Raw genomic sequence first — 12249 nt, forward strand, 5'->3', positions numbered from 1 at the left:
CTAATTTGTGTCCAATTCGTTAAGTAATTCAAACGAATTAGAATAGCGAATCAATAGTTCTAACGAATTAGATTGTTATTCGTTAATTATAACAAACTAGATTGTTAGTTCGTTACCTTTTTATGGTAATTCGCTAATTCTTAATTCGTTATCTATTTACTTGATAGCGAATCAGTTGATTCGTGACAATCTTATAACGAATCAGACTGTGTCCTTAACGAATGACATTTCAAATTTAATTATTTTATTAATGTAAAGTTTATTGATAAATTCATATGTATTCAAATTATATGACCCAAATAGTGTTTATAAATTTTAAATTTACTGACAATTGATATTATTTATTCAGACTAATGGCTGATAACATGGAACAAGATCCGTCTGTTGATGCACCACCACAAGTTCAGGATGCGCAACAAGTTCAAGATGCTGATCAACCAGCTGAGGAAGCCCCTTTACTTCCTTATGACCCTCGGCATAATGTGTGTGCATTCGTTGATACAAACTTTCCTGATGAGGATGTCTTTGGTGGTATGCTGGCATTTATACGCCGTTCTCGTATCCATTACGCTGTTACTGCTAATCTGGATGTTCGATTCAGCATCATTCGCCAATTCTGGAACACTGCTCAATATGTAGAAGCTGAGGATCATATTGCTGCTGTGGTTAATAACAAACCAATTGTCGTCTCAGCTAAAACAGTTTGTAGAGTGTTACAAATTGATGATACCATTGATGATCCTAGCGAATATGAAAAAGAACTGATCAAGGGACTGTTTAGACGATTGTTTTATGCTAGCAGTCTTACTGCGTCTATGTATAACACGGCATACTTGTGTCCCCGATACAAGTATTTACTTCATGTTCTTATTCACTACCTTGGTGGATGTAAGGCTGGGTTTAACGAATGTCACGCTGCATTACAATCGGCATTTGTTGCACTTGTTCTGAACAAACGTTACAATTTTTCTGAATTGATTTTCGATCATATGAATGAAAATTGTATTCCTGGAAAATGACGCTTGAAGTTCTTGATGTATCCGCGTTTCGTCCAATTGTTTGTCAGTGATGCTATCAAGGATTTGGTGCTTGATCCGAATGATGTGAACGATAAGTTTATTCTGGACAACATGAAGGCAGACACCATGAGAAGATTGAAACTATACCGTCAATCTCCTCCTCCCAAATTCAAGAGATTGATTGGTCATCCTACAAATCCTGATTATGTATGTCCTCCCGAGGATCGCTGGATCCATGATGACACGGATTCCGAGCATGAGGGGGGAAAAGGTGGGAACAATGATGGTTATGATGGAGGTGATGGTGGTAATGGTGGTAACGGTGGTAATGGTGATGCAGCTCTTCGAGACCAACAAGCTGCAGTTGAAGCTACGTTAGCTGCTACTATTGCTGCTCAACGAGAACGTAAACGAAAGGGTAAAGAGCTGGCAACTGAAAGTTCATCAAAGCGTCGAGTGTCGGCTGGAGCTGGCATCTCGTTTGGAGTTCAACCTCCAAGGTCGTCCACTCCTCAACGTCCGGCGGTGCCGCTTACTACTAGCACCCCGGAGCTTACTTTGACGACTACGCTTACGTTGGATCCACAACTTGGTATGATACCTCATTCTTTCTTATCTCTTATACCAAGACCGACGACTGCCACTTCAGTGATTCCTCCTACACCAACGATGATGCCTCCACCAGATATTTCATTTATGAGGCTCAGTCGACCAATGGATCCAGTTCAGCCAGTTCCTCCTTCTTTTGCTGCTTCACCACACGATTAGCAGATGAGTATGGTATTGAGTCTCTTGCATTTGTATGAAAATCAAATGTCTCCTGATCATATGAATCAAGAACGTGTGATGGAGAATCAGAAGAAGCTGATCAGCTATGTTTCATACTGTCAGAAAGAAACAAAGGCCCTTCGTGAGATTGTTGAGTCTTACGGGGTGAAAATCAAGGAACAAGAGGAGCTTATTCTGCAACTTACATGCAAAGAGGACGCGATGAAAAAGCTTAAGAATGATGATGAGGATCCGGATGAATCTGGTACTAGTGGTGAGACTAAACAAACTCAAGACCCAGCTCCTAGTGCGGGTACGAGTTCTGTTGATGATTCAGGCAAGCAGATCATTGTTTATCATGATTATTCGGCTTCAAAACCAATTGAGATGATCGAGGCCAATACGGTTATTTTTATTGATGGTGAGGGGATGATTAGAAGTATGGTGAATGCCGATGAGATAGATGTGGGGCAGTTTGTGGAAAAGTCGCTGACACGAGAGCAGATTGCTATCTTGCTTGGTCTGAATGAAGACGAGATGTCGTGTTAGAAACTGAACCTGATGTTGAGGTAATTAATGATGATGAGATCTTAAATGATCCTATGATTGAGATGAGTACGGGATTTATTTATGAGAATGAGGAGGTCGAGGTGGAGGATGTGACTGCTGAGGAGTATCCTGACTTGTTTCAACACACAAACTTTGATCAAGGTGCTCCTGTATTTAATGAGAAAACTGTAAAAGAAGCAGAAGATCATCTTGAGAAGACGTCCAAAGGGAAGAAGGTCGCTGATACAAGATTTGACTCTCTTGAGAATCCAACTGATGATGACATTGCTAGATGGTTCAGTCATAAGAAAGTTGGTAAGATTATCGATGCATTTCGGTACGTGGATCAGGAACAGGAAGAAGAAGCTGGTACACGTGCCAAAGCCAACCAGAAGACTACATTCAAGGCTGTGTCGAAAGTACAAGGTGATATCGTTTCTTGTCTCTTTGATTCTTATCTTATAGTATGTATTGTCAAATGGGAGAAGGGCGTCCAGTACTATGAAAGGATGTCTGATGTTCTCTCATTACCGAGATGGGACGTACGTACCCTGGCGTATCGTCCATTTATTAATCGTGGCGGGAATCATCATGAAAAGTAGTTTCACCAACATTTATTGTTTGAGGTCAACCACGGTTTTAAATTTTTTAAGCCACAGATTCCAATCCACAAGCGTCTCGATGAGATCGACCCAAGGACAAGTTGGAAAAAGTTGGTACTTAAAGTAAAGCCGCCGAAGACGATGAAGCGTGTACCGGTAAAGCCGATGAATCAACACATTTATTTATCCTTCAACCGTTGTTACTATGACAATCGTACTGGCGAGGCCGTCATTGTCCTGGGTAAAGGATTGAAGACCGAGCTGATCAAGATCATCGATCCGATGTGGCTGGTTAACTTAACCGAGACCGACAACGACGTTCTACACAAGAATAAGATATTGTTCGAGCGCAATGAAGACTATGATCTGATTATGCAGTTCCAACGCGTTGTGCGTGTATGTTATGAGAATAGAATTTATAGTTGTAGAGACTGGCAGTCTAAGCGTTTCAAGTAAAGTAAAGACAAAGAGCTCAAGACAAGGGGGTGTCTGTTAGTGCACGGTTTTGCGTCTCGAGTCTTTGTATTTATTGTTAACGTATTTGTCGTTTTGTTTAATGTAATAAACAATTATTTTATCTTGTAGTTCGTTAATGTTATGTCTAGTTCGCTAAGGATGTTTAGTGAACTAGATCTAAGTTATATCACTCCTGATTCGTTAAGGATGTTTAACAAATCAGGGGGTGATTCGTTAAGTTTATTTCATTAAGTGTATGTAACGAAGTAGACTCTAGTTCGTTATGGAATGTTAACGAACTAGGTCTATCTTCTATATATAGTGAACACTGTTCACTGTTAATTTAAGTTTTGGAGATTAACGTAACGAAACTCTGTCCAATCTCTCTCAAGCTTCATTCTAATTATTCAATCTAATATTATACATACACATACTATAAACTAATACTAATATATAAACAATCAATACATATAATCAATAGTAACAATGAAATAGATCTGTTAAGTATTAATTGAGCCTTGGATATGAGATCTCATAGGCTTTCTCAGTTATCTTTCATGATCTAGTTCGTTAGCTGATTCGTTATTCTAGTTCTATCTCAACATGATCTGGTTCGTTACTTGGTTCTTAACAAATTGGGTTCATAACGAATGGGTCCTTATAACGAATTGAACCCTATAGCAAATGACCCCTCTGTAACGAATTGAATCTTCAAATTCGTTATCTCCTTTAACGAATGACTATAACGAATTGGGGCTAATTCGTTATCTTTTCCTTAACGAATCTGGGTACGAACTAAGGCTAGTTCGTTAAGCTTCTTGTAACGAATCATCTGACGAATTGCCTCTAATTCGTTAACCCTCCGTTAACGAATTAGGGTTAGGTCAGAGAATGTTTCTACATTCCCTTCCTCGTACCTGCCGCCTTTCTGGCGCCGTCGTCTTCGGAAAACCACGGGTTCGCCAAAAAAACGTATTTTTGCACCATTTTCACCGTTTTTCGTCCTGTTCGATCCAGATCTTAGCTAGGGGGACCCCTAAGCTCATCTTAGGTTCGGTTTATACCCTATTCCACCCGGATCTCGTGACTTTAACGGTTTAAAGGTGTCGGCTCGTCGTTTCGCAACTAGATCTAACGGGTTTGAGCTCATACAATATCATACTAACATTACCTTGGGTCGGGATCGGTTTTCCTTGGTGATTTCGGCTAGAGACAGAGAGAGAGCAAGATGAGAGAGAGCTAAGTGTGTGTTTTGGTGGTGTATGGAATATGTGTAAATGAATGAAAAATGGGTAATTAAGGTTTATATAATTATGGATCATGGGCTTAAGCCCATGGTCTTTTCCTTCTTTCCTTCATGACCCAAGTCCATAACCCATATCCATTTTACCCAACACTAGCCCGACTCATAATAATCCATATTCTCATTTTATTAACCTTAAAGAGGTTTCGTCCCCGAAACCTAACTATTACATAAACAAATCTGGATAAAACTTGCGCATCTCATCCTCCGCTTCCCATGTAGCGTCCTATCCCTTGCTATGCTTCCATATCACTTTCACTATGGGTATAACCTTGTGTCAGAGTTGCTTTTCCTTGCGATCCACTATCTCGATTGGTTGCTCAATGTAGTTCAACTGTTCATCTACCTCAATGTCCATTAATTGCACATGAGACACGTCATCGGCTAGACATTTTCTCATATGAGAGACATGAAATGTTGAATGAATTCCTTCTAACTCTTCGGGCAAATCCAGCCTGTAAGCTACTTCCCCCACCTGATCTATAATCTTAAACTGTCCAATGTACCTCGGACTCAACTTTCCTTTCTTCCTGAAACGGATAATTCCTTTCCAAGGCGAGACCTTGAGCATCACATTGTCACCAACGTTAACTTCAATCGGTCGTCGCCGCTTGTCAGCATACGACTTTTGTCTGTCTTGAGCAGCTTTCATTCTTGCTTTGATCTGATCGAATTTTGAAGAGGTTTCTTTCTTAACTTCTAAACTTCTCATCTCCTTCTGACCAATATCCCCCCAACATACCGGGGTTCTACATCATCTACCATAAAGCATCTCAAATGGTGGCATACCAATACTTGAATGGTAGCTGTTGTTATAAGAGAACTTTGCCAAATGCAGATGATCATCCCAACTTCCTTCAAAGTCTAAAACACACGCATGTAGCATATCCTCAAAGGGTTTGGATCGTCCTTCCAGATTGTTCATCTGTTTGAGGATGATACGCCGTACCGATGTTCAATCTCGTTCCCATAGCTTCATGGAAATTCTTCCAAAACCTCGAAGTAAACCGAGTATCCCTATCTGATACGATTGATAACGGTACTCCATGCTTAGCCACAACCTCTTTAATGAACAAGCTTGCTAACGTTTCTGACGAGATAGCCTCTTGTATAGGCAGAAAGTGAGCACTCTTGGTCAAACGGTCCACAATCACCCAGATGGTATCATGATGCTTAGCTGTACGAGGTAGCTTAGTTATGAAATCCATGGTGATGTGTTTCCATTTCCATTCTGGTATCTCTAGCGGTTGCATCTTCCCGTAGGGCTTCTGGTGCTCTGTTTTGACTTGTAAACAAGTTGCGCACTTACTGACATAGCCTACCACATAATTTTTCATTCCTGGCCACCCGTAATCTCTTTTCAAATCCTGGTACATCTTAGTAGTTCCTGGATGAATTGAATACCTTGACTTATGAGCTTCATCTAAGATTCGACCCCTAAGATCTCCATGGCGTGGGATCCACATACGCTCAAACCTAGTCTTAACACCATGCGTGTTATCCATCAACTCGCTCTGCTGACCGAAGATTCTTTCTTTCTTTGCTAGCCCTTCATCCACCAGCACATCTGCTTGCACTTTGACGATTTCTTCAAAAAGACTTGAATTCATGATCAACTGGTATGACTTTACTGTTGCAATGACTTCCTCACTCTTACGGCTTAGCGCATCAGCGACCACATTAGCTTTACCAGGTTAGTACTTAATGTCGCAGTCGTAATCTTTTATCAGCTCTAACCACCTTCTCTGCCTCATGTTCAGTTCTTTCTGCTCGAAGAAGTACTTTAAACTCTTATGATCTGTGTAAATGGTACACTTAGTACCATACAGATAGTGTCTCCATATCTTAAGAGCGTGCACTACTGCTACTAACTCTAAATCATGCGTCGGATAAGTACTCTGCTGAACCTTCAACTGTCTAGACGCGTAAGCTATCACTTTCCTTCATGACCCAAGTCCATAACCCATATCCATTTTACCCAACACTAGCCCGAGTCATAATAATCCATATTCTCATTTTATTAACCGAAAGTAGAAAAATGGGGTGTTACATAAACGCACATGGACAATTCCTCCATTCGATATGTGTACAATCGATGCTACCGAGCATCCCTAGAAAATGCCATCTAGCCTCATGTGCGGCGTAAAGACGTGTAATGTCGTGTCTTGTTGGTTTTCGTAGAAACTCTTTGCCATACAATTTAATAATCACGTTACAAAAGAATTGGAGACATTCACGTGAAGTTCTCTGAGACATTTTTAAGTATTCATCGAATTGGTCGGTGGGTTACCTGTCGCAAATTGACGAATAGCGGATGTGCATTTTTGAAGCGGCGTAAAACTTCGCCTGCCCCTTGCATCGTAAGATTCTTGAAAGCATTTTTCGCTTGCTTCGACGTCGGCTACAATCTTTAAAAATAAAGATTTCGTCAAACGAAACCGTTCCCTAAACGTCTTGTCATTGTATTTCGGCTCCTCCACAAAATAGTCGTTCATTAGCATTTCATGGGCATGTATACGATCACGATCCACCATTTTTTTCTTTGGATGGCTCGGGCCTTCAGGTTCGTTATATAACAACGGGAACCATTCAACAATGTCATCGTCCGAAGACGAAGAGCTATCGGTGTCTAGCGGAAACGAGTTGCTCGGAAATTTCATATTTTTTTTGTTTTGATTTGAAGTGGTAAAGAAATAGGTTTTTGTAGTAGAAGATTGAGAGTGTTTTGAGTTGGATTTGATTTTGAGTTGGATTGAAATGGTTGTTATTTATATTGTTAAAAAAATTTTAATCCCCCAACCCCAACGGTCCCCCCCCCCCCCCCCAACAGTCAAATTTCTTGGATTTCTACACGTGGTGGTCATTACAGCTGGACCCCCATCACGCGTGATGGGGGGACCGGCAGCGGTGTTTGTGACTGCATAACGCGTGATGGGGTGGCCATCACGGACCACCCCGTCCCTCCTAAGTATGAGGTTTTTCCTTATTGTCAGTTTCCTTCTATCGAAGTGAGCCGAGTCATTATGTTTTGTTCACCTAAAATGATGATTTCGGGTGTCTGGACCTTTGTTATTCAGAATAAAAAAAAAGTTGTATTATGAAAAGTGGAAACCTGCTAAAACAGTATTTTTTTATACAAAAAATATATAGAAGTTAAAAAAAATACAACATTTATAAACGATAATTATATTATTACACATTTAACCTTTTAGAAGTATATTTGAGAGACTTATAAGCCAACGAAAAAATACCTCATCGCTACCAAAAAAAAACAAAAAAAAAAAAAACAAACGCTAGTTATAAATTATTTGAATTCAAATATTCTTGAGAAAAATTGATGATTTGAAATCAAATTTAAAAAAAAATACATATTATTAGTTTAGGAATTTAAATCTTTGTGAAATTTCTATTTCTATAACCAAATTTATGCCTTAAAATAACATTATGGGAATTTAATGCCTAAACATGTTCCTTTAATTAGACTTTTGGTGTTAACAATAAAATACAATAACATGATAACAGCCTTTGATCGTATACGAGTATCTAAGGGGGCAATATGTCAAAACTCAATAGTATAGGGGTACATATTAAAATACAAAAAAGGCTTTTTTGGTACTTTTGCAGAGGTAACCGTCTGACTAGTCTCTAATAACCATAAAATCAAGAGAGAGAAGTCGAGTGTAATAAAGACACAAACTTTATATAATTATTATTATATGTATTTTCACTATTTATTTATTTACACAAGAATCCCTTCTGTTTCACGCATACATACGCACCGCCTGCGCAAGTTAGCCTCCACCACAACAACATTCACCTCCTGTTTTATAGCTCTCTCTCATAATAAATATCTATCTATATATACATATACATATATCGATAGAGACAGGGCCCAACTGGGTTTGCATTTATTTTCATTTTTTTCGGATCACACACACACACACACACACACACACACAGAGCTGTTATCAATCTCATGCATCTCTGTCGTTGCTAACGTACGCCGGTACCCTCTTCCTCTTCTTTTATGTTCGTCAATTCATGGTTTTATTATTTAACTTTGTCTATTTATGCAAATATAATCAAAAAGATTAGATTTTTAAAGTTCTTGATGAGTTTGAAGCAAAAAAGCTTGGATTTTTATGGTTATTTTTAATGAAAAAATATAAGAAAATTGATCTTTGCATAAAAAAATGGTGTTTTTGGAACATGGGTTTATTGTGATATTGGTGATTAGGTAATGGGATTTATAAGTTGTATTATTGGCTTTAGGACTTGTACTTTGAGGAGGCCTGATCACATTGACAATTTCACAATTTTCATATTCTATTAGTTTCCTTTGAACATTCTCTTGTTTTGTTTGTTACTAAAAATAAAGTTCCTATTTTTATAATTCCACATTAGCACATCTTCCATGACTATGAGTAACATATATGATGATGGTCTCTACTTGTACTATTTGCTTAAATGCTTGTACATATGTGTAAACAAAAGTGATAAGTTTCTTGATTCTGATTGAAGGTGTTCTTGAATTCTATTATTCCCAATAGAGATCATGTTTGATCAGGAGATTATGTTCAAGAATCAAGTAAGTGAAGTTTTATTTAATGCTTTATTAATTTAATAATTAATTTATGCAATAAAGTATTATAATTGTTATTATTTTTTTATTTGAATTTAAGGTGCATGAGATGCATAGATTGTATGCAGTTCAGAAGTTGGTGTTATTATTTTTTTATTTGAATTTAAGGTGCATGAGATGCATAGATTGTATGCAGTTCAGAAGTTGGTGAAGGGTGATCCAAGATATCCAAGATGTGAACTTTTTCCAATGAGGACAACATTTACCGAAAGTCAACCGGTAATAACCTTAAACAGGAATTTATGTTCAAATTAAAGTTGATAATTTTGGCCCATTTACTTAAAATGGGTTGATTTGGGCTGTGTTTTATCTCAAATGAGCAAGATCAAATAGTTTGTTAGGTGGGACCCACACGGTTCTTGAAATGGGACTTTTAGATGCATGTATTTGGGTGTATATCTATTGTGACATGAATGTTTCAAGTTATATGTTCTTCAGGTGGGACCCACACGGTTCATATTTGATCAGGGTTTCGGCTCTAGAATTCAGCATGTGCCCCTTGATCTTCGACTTTCAACTGGTAATTCTTGTGATGATGATGTTTTGGATCTTTCGTTGAGCATCGGGATGAGTTCCAATAAACGAATCAAAAGTTTGAAAAAATCTCCACCCGTGATAATCGATCTAGAAGACTCTACAGAAACGGGATCGAATGAGTCTTTGAAGGTGAATTTGCCTCAAGGTTTGTTACTCTGTAGCTTAACTTTGTTAATATGACTTTAGAAAGTAAACTGCATTGTTGACCGAATCAAAGTTGACATGAATGACTTCAATTATGATTCATAACACGGTTTTGCATTCTTGATGCGGTATTTTTTATGAGTTTAAAGTGGTGATAAGTTAAAAGGTTTAAATACTTTATAAACCTTGAAAAACTATTCAGTTCACTTTTGATACTTTATATAAGTCGACTCTACAGATAATTTGAAGATGAATGGTGATATGCATCAGGAATGCAGCTCTCTCAATCAAGGTTTTGCATTTCTCTCTCTTTAAGTTTTTAGTTCTGTTTTCTTGACTTTTGAAAGTCAAATGCATTAATGGTCAAAGTCAAAATTGACACACGTTTGAATTTCTACTCCCTTTTTTACTTGTACCAACGCCAGCATATTATCTAAGTTGCTTTTTAGTCACGGTAAAAAATGCTGTAGTTTATGTTTTCAATCTGATCCGCAAAAATTTTCCGTTTGACTTCAAAAGTCAAAGCAAGATTTTTTTCACCAATTTTGACTTTTGACAATCAAGAATCGTACTTTTCCCCCTTTCGAGTGGAACCGTTATAATCTTCTCTTAATGTTTCAGGATCCAGCGGTTGGCGTGATGCTAAACGAAAGTTTCTGATGAATCTTGATCTCAACAAAGATCAACCCGATGAATATCCTTCTTGTGATGAGTTATCTGGCGTATCTAGTAGTCAACTCACCACATCTTTGACTTTCAAAAGTCAAACCAGGACCCACATCATAGACCTTGAGTCCCTTCCAGAACCCTCGTCGGATCTAACCGAAGAAAACATTATAAACGTCTCATCAGATCTAACCGAAGAAAACATAATAAACGCCTCATCAGATCTAACCGAAGAAAACATAATAAACGTCTTGGAAACAAGTAAACAAGATGATGAAGAAGAAAATGCAGCACTTTCACTTATTTGCATATCAAAACAACATACTTCAACCATCAATCAAGATTCTGATACCAGATCAATAGATTCTTACGAGTCACTCGTGTTGAAACTAGAAGAAAGTATCACAGATCAAGATTCTGTAACATCGAAGACGTATGAAATAAACGAGTTGGAGAATAAGGAAAGTGTGATCAAGTTGAGAAGAGGAAGGAGGCTTAAAGATTTTCAGAAAGATATACTACCTACATTATCATCACTCTCAAAACATGAAATTTGGGAAGATATTAAGCTTCTGGAGGGTGTGATTCGGTCTAGAGAATATAAGCGGTTAAATAAGGCGAAAATGTTGACTCCTGTGAAGAGTAAACGGTCAAAGGTCAACTCTACTAGTCAAAAGACTTGTTTGAAAAGGAAATTATAGGGTTCATGAGTTAGAAGCAGGTAAAGATTGATTCTTGAAGGATTTATAGTTTTTGATTCTTGATTATTGTTCTAGTATTTAATTTGGTAGTTTCTTGTTTCTTTTTGACAAATTATAATACTCCAACCATAATAATAATATTTATATTCATTACCTTAAGGAGCCTCTCATTTTTAACTTGGGTCTAGTGGTGTCACCTTGATCGTTTTTGGTTTCACGGGTTGAATTAGTTTTACCCAAACAAAATCCATATGTTTTATTCATGCATTTTTAACTTGAAACTAGTTGTGTCACCTGAGTCATGTTATGTTGATTGTTTTTGGTTTCGTGGGTTGAATTGTTTAACCCAAAGACAATCCATTGTTTTTTATGTGAAAAACAAAGTCTGATATGTATACACTTTAAATCATGTCTCGTTTATCTTAAAGCGTCAAAACGAATTGCTAGTAGTAATCAAGTTGAAATAATGCAATTGGGTTGTGAAAATGGGCTAAACCGCCTAAACGAGTGACATCTTTGACATGTTTAATTATAGAAAAAAAATACAAAAGTGTCTTTCTTATGGATAGAGAATTCATTTAATTTTAGTATTCCAAAAATGTTCCCTCCAAACTCGTTTTTGACCACGTTTGGAGCCTCCAAACACGTCTTTGACGACATGTTTTACAGATACAGAGACATGTTTGGCCTTCAAACACGCAGTCAACGTCGTGTTTGGCCTCCAAACACACAGTCAATGACGTGTTTAGCCTCTTGTCTTTTGTCTTTTTAATATTATATCATTATAATTGAGTTCACTCATATTTTGTTTTTCTTTTATGATTTTAATAAGGTAAGTTTTATATAACTTTGAGTAGACCAC

At 37.7% G+C, this 12249-nt stretch overlaps 1 protein-coding gene across 4 annotated transcripts; it reads left to right on the plus strand.

Annotated features, from left to right (window-relative positions):
• Nucleotides 1–8483: 8483 nt before the first annotated feature.
• Nucleotides 8484–11522, plus strand: LOC143632401 (uncharacterized). 4 transcript variants are annotated; one of them, XM_077100934.1, is made up of 6 exons: nt 8487–8695; nt 9219–9285; nt 9448–9558; nt 9778–10021; nt 10259–10312; nt 10642–11521. In XM_077100934.1, the coding sequence occupies exons 2-6, from the start codon at nt 9253–9255 to the stop codon at nt 11385–11387; spliced, it is 1188 nt and encodes a 395-aa protein (XP_076957049.1). In that variant the 5' UTR covers nt 8487–8695; nt 9219–9252; the 3' UTR covers nt 11388–11521. The 4 variants fall into 4 exon arrangements, with proteins under 4 accessions (XP_076957050.1, XP_076957049.1, XP_076957048.1 ...); XM_077100933.1 differs by having other exon boundaries at nt 8567–8703; XM_077100936.1 differs by having other exon boundaries at nt 8650–8695; nt 9219–9272; nt 9481–9558.
• The last annotated feature ends 727 nt before the right edge of the window (nt 11523–12249 follow it).

The sequence above is a fragment of the Bidens hawaiensis genome, unplaced genomic scaffold (assembly GCF_021521415.1).
Source record: "Bidens hawaiensis isolate Kalapana, Puna unplaced genomic scaffold, B.hawaiensis_p1.1 tig00006388_1, whole genome shotgun sequence".
In the NCBI taxonomy this organism is placed as follows: Eukaryota; Viridiplantae; Streptophyta; class Magnoliopsida; order Asterales; family Asteraceae; genus Bidens; species Bidens hawaiensis.

Coding starts and splice junctions, on each gene's coding strand:
- LOC143632401 (XM_077100934.1), top strand. CDS start 9,253: ATGTTTGATCAGGAGATTATGTTCAAGAATCAA. Junction 9,286..9,447: donor AGATTATGTTCAAGAATCAA/GTAAGTGAAGTT, acceptor TTTGAATTTAAG/GTGCATGAGATGCATAGATT. Junction 10,022..10,258: donor GAAGGTGAATTTGCCTCAAG/GTTTGTTACTCT, acceptor TCGACTCTACAG/ATAATTTGAAGATGAATGGT.